Here is a 19,859-nt window from a genome sequence, read left to right on the forward strand (position 1 = left end):
AGGACCTTCAGAGCTTATTGCCATACGATGTCAGTCAGCCGTATGCCTTCACTCCCTACCAGGAGTAAGTACTGTGGCAGACGCAGAAAGGAGTGAATACATTGGCTGGAGGCTCATAAAACTTAACTATGACAGAAGGACAAAGTAACATGCTTTAAATGTAGATAGCCTCTTCATCTATACTATAAGGGCCACTGGACCTAAAAGGAGCCCCGTGGTGGGTAGCAAACCAGTGTCAGGATTCTCAGCAGGTGTTTTTCTCCCCAATCTTTAATAAAATTCTATAAAGGAGAAAAAATAAGAAATATAAGTAGGGACAAGCTACTCGAGCCATATTATCAACCATAATACCCTGGGTTCTCTTTAAAACTACATTTGGTCTGGAATACGATTTAGTATGAGGCTGGTCTTCAACTTCATTAAAGATGTTTTTGTGATTGTTTTTGTACTCTGACTCTGTGACATGGATGACAAAGGGGGACTTACTGAGGGGTTCTGGTGTTTCTTTCTGATTATCCCTTCTCAACTGATAGGTTTTCAAGTAGTTGTGATTTTAATAGTAGCACGTATCTCATTCTAAGTATTGTGATTTTACTCCTTACCAATCCTGATTTCCAAATCCTCCCTGTTCTCAGAATTTGCTCCTTGACTAGGGTGAGGATGAGGTGATGGACAAAGGATGTTGCCAGCTTTGCCATTCTCACTATAAATGCCCCAGAATAAAACTTCTCTTGTAATATTAAAATTTCTGTTCAACGGCCTCTGTCTCTGAGGATACTTTAATTATTCTGCTGGTGGAATAATCTCCCTTCACGGTTTTCCACCATGGCACTGCCTTAGATTCTAAATTAACTCTCAGCTTCCTAAAGCAAGCAGATTCATATTCTATACTTCATTTCATGGGCGGTCTCAGTTTCCCACCTCCAGGGCCTTTAGGACCCTTTTGAACCCTGATTGGCTCTTGTTCTCTCTTCTTCCCACCCCCAATTTCATGTTTTTTGGCCTTCACACTTGGGCACTGTTTCTCCACTTCAGAGTTTTGTATGTATCTATTTCCATTAGAAATAAACATTATCTTTAGAATTGTATAAAATAAATGCAGCAAGCCCAAAGCTTTATTTAACTTAAAATACCGAATTGCAAATGTCACATTAGAGAAAATGCTATTTTTTTTTTAAACAGGTGTGCTGCTATTGTAAATAGGATTTCCTTTCTCTTGGCTGTTTGATGTAATGATACAGTGTTCCTCATAATTACACAGCAAGTACCATAATTCATTTCTTAGTACAACGAATAATTAAACAGGCTAGAAAAAAAAATCTGTGGACAGAGATTTAGTTTCACTGTCTTCTACAGCAACTCAGCAATACGAAATCTTCCCAAATTCTTTACCTATGAAGTCAGAATTTATTGCTAACGCTGTACTCATTCCACAGGTGAATTTTGTGAAGATAAATTTTAAAAAGTCAGGGAAGTTTTGTAAATTATTAGGAGACAGTGTCTAAATTTATTTAGTGGAAGATTTCAGCGTGTTTCTGACAACTATGTTCATTCTTACATTTTTTTTTTTGCTGTATATTTCTGTTGTGTATATATATTTACTTTCTTTGGGACTCTCTAATATAATAAAATGTAGACTTTTATATGTAAGTGTCTAAATAATTGATTGCCCATCTTCACTTCTGTGATGCGCAGTCTGAGTTCCACTGAATCACCTGTTCTGTGCAGAGGGTTTCTCTGATGAGATGGTGTAAATTAGAAGCCCATTGTGACCTGATGTCATAAGACCTCATTCCACGTCTCCTCACTGTGGCACAAGTTCCTTGAGAGGAGAGACCTTGTCTTGTTTGCTTATCTTTAGGCACTCATCACATGAAGAGTTGCCTGACAGTCAACGGATGCTTATTAAATATTAATCAAATATGTGGAACCCTATCACAATCTCCTTAAACAGTATCTATTGCTCTTATTCTAAATTACACAACTATCAGAGAATCAGCTTGAATACTATACCTGAAGTTCTCTTCCATGTGATTCTGTCCCGAAGACTATTCTACCCTCATAGTGTCATATGTCTAGTGCTAGTGCCATCCTTAAGTAGATAGCATTCTTTCCCGCCAAATCCACATGTCATGGCAGCATCCTTCCCAACATGCTTTCTAAGTAGACAATTTAGTTTTCAGGACAGCTGATACTTAATTACCACCACTGTTTTTGTGAGAAAATGATGCATGAAAGATATTGAAGAGATCTGACTATAGGATTTTTGTTATTTCTTATGATTAAAATATTTAAACTATTATAAAGAGCTTGAACAAGCATTTTAAATACTGATGGTCCATAAAACTATATGAAGGCCACTGGGTCCAACAGGCATTATCACTTTATTTTTAATGACAAAATGTATGTTTACACATTGCTTCACTTTCAGTCACAGCTCTGGAGCATGGTCATAAGGGTGGAGCTATCAGAATAAATTTCTGGAGTCAGTGTATTATTCTTCTTTGTCCTGGTTACTTTAGTAATTTTTGTAAATCACTATGAAGTTCATGGACAGTTTAGGGAGTAACAGAGCAGTGTTGAAGGGTAAATCATAGAGAAAAGTTACTGACCAGTTAGATTGTATTTTCAAGGGCAAGAAAAGTGTACAGGAATAAGATTATGCACAGAAAATTACCTTTTCATTTTTCACATACTAAATGAGGACTAGATGTGGCAAATTCAGGCAAATTAATATGACACACCAATCTCCCAGGCATACTATAATAAACAGGTTATGATCAATTGTTACCTCTGGCAGGCACTTTGAACAGGGACCCAGGGAAGCTAACCGACTCCCACAAGTTGGTAAAAGTTGGCCATGAGAAATAGTAAGCTCCAACTCTCATGTGCCAATCTTAGTGTGATGTCTTTTTTTGGAATCTCAACATCCATAGAGTTGGGTTCATATTTGTTGTGGGTAGAAGCTCTATAGTGGACAGATAAAGCCTGGAAAGCAATTTACATTTCCAGAGCCGCACTCTTATCAGAGAATGTCAGAAAATGCAAATAAGCAGGTGTAATAAAATTATATTTCATTGCTTTTAAGTGATAACTGTGTTTTCATGAAGGTTCAGTTTCCATGTCATGATTAAGTTGAGCCTAGTCAGTTTCAAAGGCACAAACAACTGGGATGCTCTCCCCTCGGTAGGAAGGGAATTATCTCCAAATTCACTCCATTAACCACACAGGAATCACTCAGTTTGTGAACTACTTTGGCTGTTTCCCCTGATCCTTCAACTGGATCTCACTTGTTTCTGCAGGGCCCTGGTGTGAGCAACCAGAATACAGATTAGGTGAATCATTGTTCTTAAGTGAGAACGTGACATCAATTGGCTTTACTTGGTAACTAAAGGGCTTGTTCAAGAGAGTTAGGATCAATTGAATGCATTCATCCATTTCTTTGCATCCTTATTGCCTCTCTTCAGTTCTAACTTCTACCACCTTTTACCTGGACTTCTATACTACAGTAACCTATTTCCTTATACTTCTATCCTCTTCTAATCTATCATCTTTTCTGATGTCAATGCAGTCACTCCCAAATCTCATTCTGATCATGGCATTCTGTGGCTCAAATCTTCAAGTCACTGTCCTACACCCACAGTATTAAAGTCTTATTTTGCAGCATGGCTTACAGGCACTCCTATAACACGCCTTGCAGTTTCTCTTTGCTTGTCCAATTTATCACTGTGCATCTCCTCACTTTTCTAATCCACCTCTCTGCATGCAATCTTAAGTAGTCTGCTATATAATATCTCTGTTTATTTGCTTTGTGATCTTTCTCAGAACTAGATTTATCACTTTCTTGCTTAAAATCTTCCTTTTCATCTCTGTATCTATTATAATAAAACACCTATATTTAGCAGTTCCTTTGAGATCACATACTATTTAGTCACCGTTGTTGTTTTATGATGCTTTGATCTGGTGGGTTGACAAGATGGCCCAGTGGGTAAAGATAGTTGCCCCTAGATCTGATGACTTGAACTCAATCCACAGGACCTGCATGGTGGAAAGAGAGAATTGACTCTTAAAAGATATCGTTTCACATTCACACACATACTATAACCATGCACCCTCCAACAAATAAATAAGTAAATAAATAGATAAATAAACAATGTGATACTTTGGTCTGGGATATTACACACGCTCCCATTTTGTAGCTTACTACATCTAGCCGTTTTTTCATCTCCAAATCCATCTATTAATAAATTGCAAGTGCAAAGTCACTTTTGCAGGCAAGGATTAGGACTCAAACACTATTATCTGGAGAATTATCCTGTCTGCCACAAAAGATCAAATAGAGCCGAAGACGATCAAATAGAACCACACTTGTGGAATGATATATCAGCCTCAGGAGAGCATGGTTATCTGAGCTTGTGTTCATATTCTTAAAATAACATGGCTCAGTCCTGGATAAGAGGTCTTACTACATCTAGTTTTAATGTTTTTTTCTTTTTTAAATAAAAGATTTATTTACTTTACTTTGAGTGTATGAATGTTTTTCTGCATGGATGCATGTGTACCAGGACTGTTCCTGATACCTAAGGAGGGCAGAAGAAGGCATTGGAATTGCTGGGACTGCAGTTATAGATGATTGTGGGCTTCTCTGCGTATGCTGGGAGACAAACCTGGGTTTTCTTCATGAATAGCAAATGCACTTAACTGTTTAGTCATCTCCCCAATGTCCCAGATTTATTTTTTTAAGTTTTAGTTAAAACACTTGTTCTTCTGAGACATAGGTCCTATTTCTTAGGATCAGCATATTCCTATAAAATTAAATTCTTTGGTTCACTCATTTATCAAAGGCTTATATACCTTGCACTTCATATAGAATATTTTTACCTAAAGACATAACGCTTTCACATGGTTAGATAGAGTTGACTAAATTCTTTGCCCCCCGTTCAAGTTATATTCGTGGAAAGAAAGCAGAAAGAAGTAAAATGGATAATAAAAATACAATGGTAGTATGAAATGAATGGTAGTATCTCAGGCTAAATAAATTGTGGATAGGGTTAGACAGTACTAGGGCAGCATGAGGGTTTCTCAGAGTGTGTGATACTTGGGCAGCTATCTGAAGATGGTGAGGACATGAGTTGTGGAGATATTCATGGGCATGAAGGGAGAATTCAAAAGCCTTGAGTTTGGTATGAGCAGCAGCAAAGCAGTAGAAATAAAAGCCAGAGAGCTAAAAAAAAAAATCAAATGTGTATATAATTTTGGGGTCTTAAAAAACAAAACAAAAAAGCAAAACAAACAAACAAAAAACCCCCAACCCTTAGGATTACTCTGAATGAGATGGAAAGATGGCGAACAGCAGATGAATAACATGATTTGATTCTCGTGTATCAGAGAGATTTTGATTACTGTGTCGAGAACAATAAGAAAGAAATAGCTGGGCCTGGAGTGGTAGCAGTGGGATAGTGAGAAGCTCAGGGTTCTAGGTGTCTCTTTAAGGCAGAGGCAATAGGATATGCTGGGATGTGAGGAAGAGAGGAAAGCAAGGATGATACTGACATGCTGGGTCCAGACAGCTGGATAGAAGTGTGATGAACTGAGATGAGGAAGGTTTGGGGAGGAGCAGCTGTGTGAATGTATCAGCAGGAGTTTACTTTTAGAATTTGAAGTCTGAAATTCCAAGTGCAGATGTCAAGTGGACAGTTGGTTAATGACTCTGGAAGCCCAAAATTATTTGGTAAGTCATCGGTTTGGAAGTCATACTTAAACCTACCAAGCTAGATGTTATAACTAAATGACCGAGTGTAAACACAGAAGGAAAGAGGTCTGTGGATTGAAACAAGAATGAAACGGTTTCAAGGAGCTTAAATAATCAACTAAATGTAAATTCTGTGGATGGGTTGAGCACTGGATTAGAGGTTGGATTTGCCACCATGCATTATTACTGATCCTATTGAGAACAGTTCTAGTTCTAGTCGGAACAAAAGTTGTTGTTTTCCTGAGTGTGAGGGAGACTAGAAACAGGTAGTGTAGATAGCCAATGCCTTCCTTAAACCTGTTGTATCTCAGGTGGTGGCATGCCCCTTATTCTTTAAAGTGTTCTGGCTTAGATGTTAACTCACACATTCTTTCTACAAGAATTCTAACTGGAAGATCTATACAGAATTCAAAAGAAAATAAACAAGCATAGGAAGTTGGTTGTGGTGGCACATATATACAATCCCAGCGCTTTGGAGACTTAGGCAGGAAGATCAGGAGCTGGAGCCCGCCAATCCTACATTGAAAGTCCTTGTCTGAAGAAAGTAAAATGAAGCAAAAACAATTAACAGCAACAAAAATTATAAGAAAGAATACAGAGTATTTGTTTACACCATGAAAGCAAAAGTTGACGATATGGAGATAAAGGGGATGCTTTGAGAATGGTGTCTTTGAAAAGATATGGGGATAAGATATAGAGGGTTTAGCTTCGTGTGTCTGTTGAGTGGAAAGACAGAATGTGCAGTGCTCTATTTCTTGGGTTGTATTTTTGTTGGTGATTTATTTGTTTGTTTTCCACACACTGTGAACCTCTTAAGAGCAGTAAGTATAAATGTCTTGTTCATTTTGTAGCAGGGGTTTTATTGTTCTATTTCGATTCCCTAGTACAATGCCTGACACAGAGCAGGCACGCAATAAATGTCTGCACTGGAAAATGAAGATGTTGGGTTAAGCATGTGTCCGTTTTGTCTTCGCATTCAAGCTGGATTATTTCCATCAAATCTTGACAACCAGATTGATTTAATTGTGTTTCTCTTGCTTGTGCTCTACAGAATGCTCGAGTAACTGGGAAAGTTGATTGACAGACATGATTGTGCTTCTACCCACATCAGCTGTGCTGCCTAAATGCTAAGTCAGTGACCCTTGTTATGTCCTGTTGTGGTTTCCTTGCTATGGATTTAGTATCAATCTACCAGTTAGTTACCATGGACTTTCTGCAAACCTCATCTTTCCTCAGTGTCCATCTGCTGTTTGTAGTTTATTGTTCATACGGCACCTATCACTACCTGTCATTCACTTCCCCTAATTACTGAGAAGGTCGTTGAGGATGGTCATGACATATGCATTGCTTTTTGTCTTCTGTTTTGTGGCTCTTTTGGTTAGGTGGACAGCATGTGTTCCTGAGTATGAAATGAAAAATGCTTCATCTTGGATCTGGTACAAAAAAAGTACCAAAGGAACAGTTTTATGGTTGAATTAATGCATAATGGACAATTACCAATGGTCTCTGGTGGATGCTGCCAGGGCACAGGCTGTATCTTCTTTCTCATTGGGTGTGTTCAGCGCCCATCTCTGCTTGCTTACTTTATATCCCTTTATCCTGCTTTCCTCCCTGCCTTGTAAACCATCTCTGCCTATGAGTGCCTTTAAAGTTAGCATGCATTTATTTACTTAGTTTCAAAATTTATTAATGTTTTATTATTTTTTTGAGAATTTCTTATAACATATTTTGATTGAATTCACCTCAATTCCTCCCTTAAATTCCTCCCTGATCCACCCCCGTTTCTATATCCCTGCAATTTCATGTCTTTTTTTTTTTAAGTTTAATAACACATCTGTCCATAGTTCCTCATGAACCCCTTGCCATTCCATTCTGGAATGTTGCCTGGTTTGATATTGTACAGGCAACCTTGCCTTCTGTGAGTTCATGAGTACAGTGATTCTCTCATGTGTTGAAGAGACTCTTTGGAGAGCTTTTATTCCTAAATCAAAAGGGTACTCATCCTCTCTGAGGATATTTTGTTTTGAGAACTTTGTATTAGGCATTGCATATTTGTAAAGACTTGATGTCATGGCAGGGTAATTACTACCTCTCAGAGCGTCAGGTTCTGCTGCTGCTGTATGTAGATGGTCCTGTCCTGGTAGCTTTTGGTGTTATACCATTCCAGTCAAGACTGTTGATGACTATCAGTTAAATTTGTCATTTGATTTTGCTGACAGGAAGTAAGTAGTTTACAATTTGAGCAAACAATTGCTATTTAACTTAGCAGATACTTTATTGAATTACATGTCTTCCTAACATGAAAACAGAATGTATTTTCCTTGTATCAACCCTATACTTTTTGACTGTACATCTTTTTTTTTCTCTCTTAGGCAAGGATAATAGAGACTTAATTGTATTATAACTGAATACAGCTTTTTTGTTTTCTTGTTGAAAATATCCATTTGGTATATTGAGTAAACCACTTATTTTTTTTGTAGTGATTTAAAAAGGACACAGACTCCCTCGTTTGTAAAATGGAATTGGGAGTAATGTGTTTTAGAATTGAAAAGCACTTCAGCAACTAGCTGGTGGCCAACAGCATCACTTTATAAATAAGACCCAAAGAGGTTAAATGATTTATTCAATATCCCCCAGCTTTGTTAGTGTCAGAGTAGGACTAAAATCCAACTCCCATGCTGCTATCCTTTCTACGGCTGCATGAAATGCATACCGCTTATTCAAAGAATTGATATGAGGATTAGGGACCACATCTGTGAAAAACAGATTTAGCCTTTGGAAGGCAAGATGCTGGATAGCTTTATGAAAACTAATCTCATTTTAACCTTTTCTATACGATTGTTAGCTTTGTTCAGTTTTATGTTTCTCACTTTGGGACTTCTTTATTTTGGCCAAGGACTAGATAATTTATGATGCTTGTTTTAAGAATCAATAATAAATGCTCAGATTGTCTTAAAAATATGAATTACATCAGCCAGTTTTGAATCTAGGAACAGGTGCAGACAGTCTTCCAGAGTGGTGGTTACTTATGCACGTGAAAAGTTTTCTGTTCTTATGCTGTATATTTGGAATAAAGACAGTTGATTTCAAAAGAACAAAAATTAGAAAAGGGAAGCATAAGTAAGATACACACACACACACACACACACACACACACACACACACACACGTGTGCATGCAAACATATATTTTTCCAATCTGGTAATTCTTCCAAACCTTGATGCAACATGTTTTAACAGACTATAAGTTTTCTCTCTTGCTGAGCCAGGGATCCATTATACTAATCCACCATGCCCTCATATCTCTAGCAAGCACATGTAAGTGATAACTTAGAATATTTATTTTGACGCAAGGTGTATAAATCTTCTCTATGTCATCCTGGAAAGTGAGGAAATTGTGACTTTGCTCAACTTGGCTACGTCGATTGTTTAAATTTGGCTGTTTCTCCACAGTGTGTTTTGATATATAAACAAGAACCCTGTTTAATTTTATACTATCCAAAGTGATTTGTGCAGATTCATATGTGCAGGGAAAATAAAACTCAAGTACCAAAAGGCTAAAGTAACTTTTATATATATTTTTAATTAGGTCCGATTATATGCAAGACCTGATGCTATCAGAAGAGGATCCGGGGACTATGCTCTCCACATTACAAAGAGATTAATAGAATTTTATGAAGACTACTTTAAAGTGCCCTATTCTTTGCCAAAACTAGGTAAGATTTCTTGGTTATTTTATTGGAAGGACTCCTGGAAAGTGGAATTTCTTCTTCATCATTAGTTAAAGCATCCAGCATCATAAAAATTCAATGGTTTATATTTTTAGAGATGAGGAGCACAAAAATAAATTCTTCTGAAGAGGTAAAATAAGATTAACGCTCTGGAGTCTTGCCAGTAAGTGCTCATGGGAACTAAGGAAGGCATTATGTGAGTCAGAATCCCAAAAAAATAACCCAAATAGCTACGATTTGTTAAATACTTCCTACGGAAGGGTGCTTGCCAAAAATCAAGTTTAGTCACTACAATGACCATGTGGATAGATACAATTAGAGCACATTCCATATAAAGGGATTGAAGGTGTTTCTTAGCATTGAGACAGGCAAGTCTTTATGACTCTCAGAACTGGTCAATATTGCACACAGGGCTGACATGGATAGCCTCTCTCTCTCCAAATTGTTCAATGTCAGATCTTAATGAATTGGCTTGCCTTTAGATTATTTTTTATGGGATTGCATTTGTAGTACACAGTTAAGCTAATAAAAAAGTGACAGAAGAGAAACTTGGTAATAATGGAAATTGTTATAATAATGGAATGTTCTTGTACGTATTCTTTTTGCAGAGCGAATGTGTTCAGTAATTGTTGGTCCTGTGAATAAATGCATTAATGTATTATTCTAATCTGAATGAGGCTGTGCTTTTGGCAGGAAGTGAGCTAGAATGTTCCAGGACATTATAAAGGGTGCATATATGCATTAGAAATGTTCAAGTTACTTTCCCTTTTCAGAAACTTGGTTTATATGTGACATCACAACAGTCCTTTGTTCCCCACTCACCCCTCTCTTGTCAATTTTCTTCCCAAGTGTATTTTCTTTTTGTCAGAATCCACATAAGATGCATTTTGTTGTTGTTGTTGAGAAGAATAAAGTGTTTATTTGATCAAAAATGTTAGTTTGAACCACAGGATCACCTCCCCGGAGAACTGGGCCTATTTCATTAAAGTCTCTGCCTGCTGTGTAGCATTATTGGTCATACAATGAGTAGTTCAGAAAGTAGAATAGCTGGCATCATCATCTCTGGCCATGACATTCCATTTTAACGAACTGTATTGCAAAACGGCAAGATCTTTTGGAAATATTCACTCTTCACATTGATAGACAAAGTTTTATTTCAAATAGGCTCTGTACCCCTTCCTTTTTTACATCTATATCCCTTTTAGAGTCTGTTTCACGGAGATTTCACTGGTAGTCACCCAAGGCAGAAAAGACTGCCTGACCTTGTTTGCATGGGAGATGCTGCTGTTCTCTGTACCGGGTACCTGGGAACTTCCCAGCTTGACCCTAATGTAGAATTCACAAGTGCTTATGTTGCAAGTTCAGCAGGAGAAATAAAATGTGGGTCTTTCCCTGTCCCCTTCAGACCAGTAATTAGCAGAGGAACTCAATTTATAACTTCAGGGGGTTCTATGTAACTGTCAGCTTGCAGCAGGATTTATTCCTGCTCTTCCATTTCACTCACAGTTGAACCGTGCAGGCTTTTGTCTGCAGAAAAAAAAGCTTTATTCACCATTACTATTACTTGTTAAGCTACCTTATGGTGTATATAATTGTGTGATTTGACTTCTCACAGCATACTCCTTTTTATATATCCAGGGGAGTTACCACAGCTCAGGGTGCTTTATGGAATTTCTTGTAAAGGTCTACTTATTCCATATGTCTGTAGATGTGTATGCTAATGGATTTATAAGTATGCTCTCTAAATACACATTACATAAAAATCCCTAGTCACAAAATCATTTTTTGACAAATCCTCACCTTCCATTATATATTATGAATTTTACTTTAAGTAAATTTTATATTCACTAGCTCAGCCTTTGTTAATGATGCCTGTAGATGTATTCTAGATTTTAACTGAGACTGCTTTGACCCTTCAGGTTTATCAAATTGTTTGCAAGGCTCATTCTACCATTCTTTCCTTCCCTCATACATTCTATAGACATTTAGTAAGAGCCTGCTGAAGTCTTTTTTTCATATGATGAAAATACTGTGGTGACTAAAATAGGGAAAAATCTTGTCTCTCCTAGAGATTTCATTCTATGAGGTGAAGACAGACAGCAAGCCAATTAGTAACAAATACAGTTGGAGATAATCATTTAAACAACTGTGACACCCCCCCAGTGATCTAGCACTAAAGAGGCTGAAGCAGAAGGATGACAAGTTTGAAGTCTGCTGGGTTCTGTTGTGAGACCTGGTTTAAATCAATCAATCAGTCAATCAATCAATCAATCAATCAATCAATTGTAATAAATAACTAGAATAGAAGGTTAGGAAGCATGTGAGGGCTAGATGTGGCATGTGTGAGAGGTTGAGGCTTTTAAAAATTAATTATTTATAGTTTTTAATGTGGAAGTATTTATTTGGAAGAGTTTAGATATCAACTCAAGAGAATGAAAAAGTGAGCCCAGTGGAAACATGGGACATGAGTACTTATTAAAGGAACAAAGTGGCTAGAGTTTGAACTCAGATCTTAATGGTGTGTTTGAAGACTGGCAAAGAGGCAGTCATGCCTGGAAGAGAGCGAGTAGAGAGGTAGGCATTCTGTCTGAGTGGAAGGGGATCGAAGATAACGCAAAACCAGAAGACCCACTCTTCTGAGAGTCCAAGCAGACCTGAACACACTATGTAGCCCAGAGAGTCCCTAAACTCACAACAATCCTCCTCCTCAATATCCCAAGTCCTAGGGTTGCAGGCATAAGCCACTATACCAGACTTAGCTCTTCTTTTATAAGAAGCCATTTTGCTCTGATTGACTTCTGAATATATCATTTCTGAACTTCTTTCTTATGTTCTGTTTCATTTATAATGCTGAACAGCTTAACTTCATTGACTGTGGCTTACCTCATGCTAACTTCTAAGGATTTGAGTTTTCACCCCAAATAGCCTATGGCGAGAGTTCCTTGAGAGAAATTCTAGTGCTTCTTGTTAGGTTAGGGTGCTAACTGATTATCTTTGATTGACAAAGCTGTTTCTTTATCATTTTAAGTCAACATAAGCTGACAGAGTACTCAGCATGATTTATTTTAAGATCTCTAAATTGGGTTATTAAAACCATTTGTATGAGGTGCGTAGAGTTACTACTTGTTGGTATTGAGCTATACAATAGAATAGAGTATACTTGCTATAATACAACAAGACATTCTATATCTATGCAGCCTATTTCCATGAGCACCTGGGCTGTTTTATATGCAGTATAAAGAACATTGTAGACATATATGGAATTGAGTTATCTTTCATATTACATACAAAGCACATTGACGGCAGAACAACAGCAACTGTGTTTGTGTTTATGAAATGTAAGTTACTCTTAAGAGCTGTGTACATTTTTACCCATTTATTTATCGCCATGGCCTGTTGAAGTAGTATCCACTACTTCTTAATTTTCCAGATGAAGAAATTTAGGGATTTGGTAAGTGAATAATGTGAAGAGATCATACAGATAATAATTAATGGATTAGGAGTTCAAATTCAGGATTCCATTCAAAGCCAATTTTAAAACTTTTGACAACTCAGAGGTTAAAGCACGGATCACTTTAACAAAGTAGATTATCGGATGATTAGTGGAATAATATTAACTATTTTTGTTAATTTCTTACTGCTAAAGTAATAATACCTAGATCCATTGTAGAAAAAGTAGAAAGGAAAGCTATGAAGAAACGAGTATGGGAAGTCACAACAGCATCAACATGAAGATGTATCTAACTACTGTCAACGCGTTTTCATCATAGATGTTTATAAGTTGATTAGCTGGCAGATAAAATGACGGGCACAATATTTTGTTACTCACCCCATTTAGGTTTCAATTAATTATGGCAGATAGTCTTCAGTTTCCCTTTGCTGCTGCTCTGTAATTTGTAGATCGATGTTTTGTAAAGGAGTTTGCTTGATTGCTTCTTTTCAAGACACAGCACGTTTACACTTTTATGGGGAATTCATTACCTGCCTGGCACGGTGCTGTGATCATAGAGGGGGCACAGGTGTTTTGTCACAACAGTTTCTGCCCTCAAGGAGATTGTGGGTATGTTGAGGAAAGAATATAGTATTTACAAGGATGAATGAATCCGATACCCATACCCACAAAATATATAGTATAACCAAGCACTTTAGTCTTATAGGATAATATTTAATACCACATTAAATGAAGAGTGTGAGTTCTCTGCTGTAGACATGAAATGTACTTAGAGAGAACCCTCATCTTTTTGTGAATCCAGAGAAGAGTGGTAGGAAAGAAAGGGGAGAGATCACCTTGAGGATTGTGTAAGACAGGAGCCCATGTATACCTGGAACTCTATGAATCATACCAACGAGTCCACATTTTTCTAGAATGGAATATATAAGTAGAAGGATAAATTTTCTTATTAGAGTTTGAGAATAAGCGACACTGGTTTGGATGATAGATTTTTGTTTAAGCAATAATAGCCATAATAGCCATACCTGGTTTTTCTGTTTTTGCATGTATGTGCATGATTTTGTGTGTGTGTGTGTGTGTGTGTGTGTGTGTGTGTGTGTGTGTGTGCGCACATGCACAGTGGTAATGCATGTGGAGGGCAGAGAACAAGCTCAGGCATCTTTCTTCAGTAACTGTGCACTTTGAGTTTGAGGCACAGGGCTTGCCTAATGATTCACTCCTATTGAAACATTGTTTTTATTAATTTATTTCATCTCTAGTGCTCCATTTACTCAGGAGCTTGAGGCTCATCAGTTCAGGTAGGCCAGCCAGAAAGCCCCAGGGATCTACCTGTCTCCACTTCTCCAGCACTCTGAGTACAAGGATGTCACCCACCACAGCTGGCTTTCGTGGGTTCTAGGTTTCTAGTTCAGATCTTCATGTTGGACTGCAGCCATTTTGCCTACTGCACTGCCTTTCCAGCCCGGACATATCTTTTTATTGCAGTGTTGATGAGAGTTTCAATGATGATCTGCTACTTGCAAGGACTGAAACCTCATGAAGTATTTCATGATGTAGTGGAACACATACACACACATACACACACTTACGCAACAATTTGAAATATATTAACAGTATATGTTATTAAGTTTTCATTTTTTTTGTATAGACTACTAAACATTTTACCTCTTGTGCCATTTGTTTTTAAGTGGTGAATAAAGTTGTGTTTAATTTGATATTATAACATTATAATACAATTTTATATTAACTGTAAGTCTCATGGTTTGAGATTTATTTTGATATTTATAAAAGTATGACTTTTCTTCCCTTACCTTTTAAAAAGGCAAATAATTAGTATAATGCATATATTAGTTAAAGTCCTTATGTAATATTGCCTTTTAAGATTAAATCTTAGGCTTCATTGTGTGGAATATGAATTTACTCTCAAAATGATTCCTTCAGTCAGAATTCCTCCAAGAATTCTGTCAAGAGAGATAGGAGTTTAATTAAAGGTGGGAAAGAAAGAGATTATTTTGAGAATTGTGCAGGAGAGGAACCTTGGACTCTATGAATCACATTGATGGAGTCAATATTTTTTTCTACAATGGGATAGATGGCATATTGTAACTGCTCAATTTTGTAGTTTCTGAGGGGGGTCTATTATGGGTCCTTTGTGGGCTTTGGTGATTAGTACCTTCATAGAGGCTTTGGTACAACAGAGCCTTGCTTTTTACTCTAGCAAGTCCTAGTGGGAACTAAGTCTTCAAGCGGCTACCCTGCCCCTCTTTAAAAATAAGAAACGTAGTCTATATTTTATAACGGTAATTTATTTTGGAAAAGCCCATGACCTAGTGATTTTTCTTATAAACCAGAAAGATAGTTATAATTTCTTTCAATAAGAAATGTCTTATATGTTTCTAACCCCATTCTGACAACCATTTGTGCGAAAGCAACACCAAATCCTATTAAAATAGACACAGTTATTCCAACATTTAACAGTTATTTTAGCACGATTTAACAAGGCATTTTATTCCTTCATTAATTATTCTATAATATGGTCATTTAACTGCTCTTGTTAAGCTATTTTGTAGCTATTACGTGCTGTATACTTCCAGGGCTACACTAACAACCAGAACTTATATATGATACTCACTATTTATGATATTTAACCACTAATAAAAAAATAAACGAAATACTAAAGATGAAAGAAATCAATGAAAACAATGAATTTCAGTGGGAATGATGCACAAGATTATTACACTATAAACAAGCAAGCCATAATAGTAAGTGGAGGATTTAATGTAATACAAACTAAGTGTAAGGCTCAGTTAACTAATTAATTCAGCAGGCATTTATTGAGTAGTTACTATAAACATTGTACTCCACAATGGTAACAAGTTGTCGCATCTTCCACTAAAAACTTCAAATTTAATTTTTAAAAGTTCTCAAAATGATTTTGCTGACTTGACAGTGTTATTACATATTCTATTTGCTTGACGCCTTCCCCACTTCTTCCTTAGTTTCGAGAATTTCAGACATTCACAACCTTGGGATTTCTTCTAAGCCTATATTTACTAACTCAACCAGGTTCTCACTTAAGGCATATTTACAATGAGGCCTCCAACTCATTGTTTTACTTATCTGAGCAGAGACATTTGGCTCTTAGATTAGGAGATGACTTGCCAGTGATTACACATTTGATTAATGCATAAGCCCTCTGCCTTACACTCTACTCTCCCACCCAGATGACCAGGAGTAAGAGGCATTGGTCTAGCAGAGATGGGCCCTCCTTTTGTGTATCTGTGTCATTCTCTCTTCTCATCTGCTCAAAGACATCAATTCTTCAGTTCTCTGCACAGTTCAGTTTTCCCTCTTTCGTAGTTCTTTATCTATCAGCATTAAAAGTGTGGTGCTATTTTCTCAACTCCACTAACTACATGTCCACTTACTGTGGCTACAGATCCATCTCTTTCCTTCCTTCTACAGCTAAACTGCTTTGAAAGGATTGTCTACGTGCATGGGCTCTGATTTCTCTTCTTCTTGTCTTTCTTGAATGGCCTCTGCATCAGCCTTTTGCCCTCAATCCTGCACTAAAACTTCCCGAGTTCACTAATGCTTCCACCCTGTAAACCCCACCATCAGCTTTTAGTCTCCATCTTCAGCAGATTCTGACACAATTGTTCCTCCCAACTCCTTGAGATGCGATTTCACTTTTTCATTTTTGTCTATCTTTCAGGACAACACATTTTTCTTTATTCTGTTCTCATCCTACTCCTTTTTCCCTTTAGATCTTTCTAGTTGCTTGTGTGCTTTGGGAATCAACTTTGGTATCTCTTGTCTTTGTTACTGACTCTGGTGGAATGTCTTTTGTGGTCCCATCCAGTCTTCCCAACAATAAACATGATCTGCTGATGCTGGTGATTTGTAGGTTTACATCTCAGACTTGTTCACTCGAGTTTAACTTTTCCTTTCTACACTAGGTGGCACAGGGAAGAAAGCAGAGTCAACATAAAGTGCTGTTTTCCTTCTGTTTTCATAGATGGTCAACATGGATGACTTCTGCTCCCCCTCCCCCAACTTGTTACACAGGTATTTCTCCCCACCAATAGGCAAGCAATCAGTTCTGTAGTAGTAGGCTTCTCTGGGCCCAACACCCTCCAAGGGCCTCCTAGTATTTAGCTGTCCCAAGGTTCTATCCATTTATGTTTCTGTATGGCGTTCATTGCATGAGTATATTTGAGTTCTGTCTGGATAACCATATAGAAATGTGACTGGGCAAAAGAGGGGGTCTATTCTAATGCTAATAGACTGTCTAGAGAAACCCAGTGAGGACTTTCTGATTAATTTCTTTGGGGCTTTTGTGTATTCCACTCCTTCCTACACATAGTGGTACTAGAGCCCTTCTGAATGAAGGTCTTTTTAATCTATTATCAGATAAAGTAGGACGCAGAGCTTTTCAATGGTTTGCCCCAAGACCGAAATGGGGGATAGAATTACATTTTCTATGGCTTGCCTTGGGAAAGAGAACTATTTGTTATGACTGTCTTGGGAAGGGAGTTATGAGCAGGGAACCATGGAAAGCCATGCACACACACACACACACACACACACACACACACACACACACACCATAGTATTGCAGATATGCACTGAGTATAAAAAATTAATATGCTTAGTGTGAACTCCAGACTTTAAGCCATTTTGAAAACAACTTGGATCAGTCCTTTATTCCCATTCATCTAAACTCAGTAAGTCCACATGACTCCACATTTCTAAACTTTATAATCTGCTCTTTTCTCACCATTTTTTTTCAGTTATCCTCTTATTCCAGCCTTCATGTTCTCAAGCTGATGTTCTCAGTTCAACCCATGGGAGGCTGAGGCAGGGGGATTATGAGTTTGGGCTAGCCTGGTCTACTTAGTGAGAACTTATCCCAAACAAAGCAACAACTAGAAGAAACAATGTTCAACATGAATAAAATATTGTTAAATGGTATGAGAACGTGGTGGCTGAATTTCCAAATAGTGTTTGATGTATAATTGCTCACTTTAACCAAATCCAGCTTTATGATGGCACAAAAAGGACTCTATGCTTCCAGCAGAAACCATACTTTGAATGTTTATCTTGTCCTGGACTAACTATATGGCTTGATATTCTTGAGTCTCTAGAAAGCAGTTCTGAGACACAGACCTAGTCAGGCATGTAACCATGAAGGTAGACAGCTACTGCTCCCATGTTCTGTAGGTTAGCAGTATTAAATGCCCCTTCCATCCGTGATAGGCTTACTGGGTTATTATGCCATCTTAAGCCAGAGAGCATCTGTACAGACTTCCCACAGTGAGTGTTAGAGTTATCTGGCAATGCCATTTGGCCAATCAACATCCTAATGACTCATCTTGCTCAAAGAATGGAACTGTTGGCTCCTTTGGCCTGGAATAGCCTTTGTAATATGGCCCTCCCTGACACTTAAGCTTCATCTCCTATTTCTCTGTAGCTCAGTTTCTGTTTTTCCTACTTGATTCTTGTTTTTTGATTCAACACACCAAACATTCTCCAACCAAAGGACTTTGTCCTTGTTCTTCTTTCAGGTTTGAAGATTTGTCCTACAGATATGTACACATCTGAAGTACCTTCTTTTGAGATGAGATATGATCTTCTATCTATCTATCTATCTATCTATCTATCTATCTATCTATCTATCTATCTATCTATCTATAAGATATCTATCTATCTATCTATCAATCATCTATCTATCTATCTATCTGTCTGTAACCATGGTGACCACTTCCCATCTCTCTTCTATACTTCAACATTTTTCACTAGCACTCCCTAACTTCACCCAGAATGCATTTTATTTGTGTATAAAATATTTTCTTTACTAACTGTATCTAATCTCTTCCTTCCCTCTCTCTTGGAATGGTCTTTATGAGAACAGACTATTTTTTAATGTATTTATTGATCTAATTCATTTGCCTGGAACTGTGCCTTTTCCAAAGTAGGCAACAAATCAATGCTTATACTTGAATGTATGAATGCCCACTTCTTTCCATTTCAACCATCTTCACCATAGAGAATAGGAGGAAAGAAAAGGGAACTCTTTGTTTCATAAAGTAAATGCAATATGATTTTTAGCTTATTCAACAAAAAATAGAAGTGATATGCCCTATAGAATACTTCCTTTTGGTAAATACAAGTGGAAATGATACAATATGACTTAGCTATAGTTGTTGCCATGTTTTTTTTATTAAGGATATATAAATAAATTGTTTGTTAGCCCAAAATGGATGACCTCATGCATTTAGAAGTAATGGGCATTTGGCTTTACGATCATATTCTAATAAGGACATTATTAAAAAGCTGAACTTTGAATTGAGGATGTTTTGTAATCTAAAATAAAGTAACCATCTATTCATCTATCAGCTTTTCCTCATTGTTCTTTGAAATGAAAATAGTACTTAAACATGAATTTGATAAATATTTGTTGAGTGCCTATTATATAATAAACAGCATTCTACTTGGTACAGGAAAATTACTATTAGTAGTTAACATGAGAGATAGCAGTCTTCAATTGGGCTTACACATTAGTGGGGATAAAGGCAGATGTGTACACACTTATATTTATAGTTATGGCTAGAAATTGATAACTGTGATAGAGAAAGAAGACCAGAGAAGAAATTGATGTGTTGGTAGGAGAGGAGATTTCAGTTCTATGTAGGAGAATGACAAGGGATGTCTTGCTGAAATAATGATACTTGTGTCAATATATGAAAGAGAGACAACTTAAGAAGGAAGGTGTCTGGCTTATGGAGAAGCAGCAAGGAGACCAGTATGAATGAAACACAGTGAGTAAAGATAACACAGGATGAATCTTTTAGGTAACCAGCAAGAAGCTGAAGGATCTTGTTGAATGACCATTGAAAGATGTGCATTTTCATACTGAGCAAATG

The 19,859-nt window shown here is 37.2% G+C and overlaps 1 protein-coding gene across 1 annotated transcript in view; it reads left to right on the plus strand.

The window, feature by feature from the left end:
- Positions 1-19,859, plus strand: part of Trhde (thyrotropin releasing hormone degrading enzyme) — a 382,411-nt gene that overhangs the window by 102,971 nt on the left and 259,581 nt on the right. The window contains exon 3 of the mRNA XM_059245179.1: positions 9,341-9,467. Within this exon, the coding sequence (XP_059101162.1) occupies positions 9,341-9,467 (127 nt within the window). The remainder of the gene's footprint in view (positions 1-9,340; positions 9,468-19,859) is intronic.

This window comes from Peromyscus eremicus, chromosome 18 (assembly GCF_949786415.1).
Source record: "Peromyscus eremicus chromosome 18, PerEre_H2_v1, whole genome shotgun sequence".
NCBI classification, from domain to species: Eukaryota; Metazoa; Chordata; class Mammalia; order Rodentia; family Cricetidae; genus Peromyscus; species Peromyscus eremicus.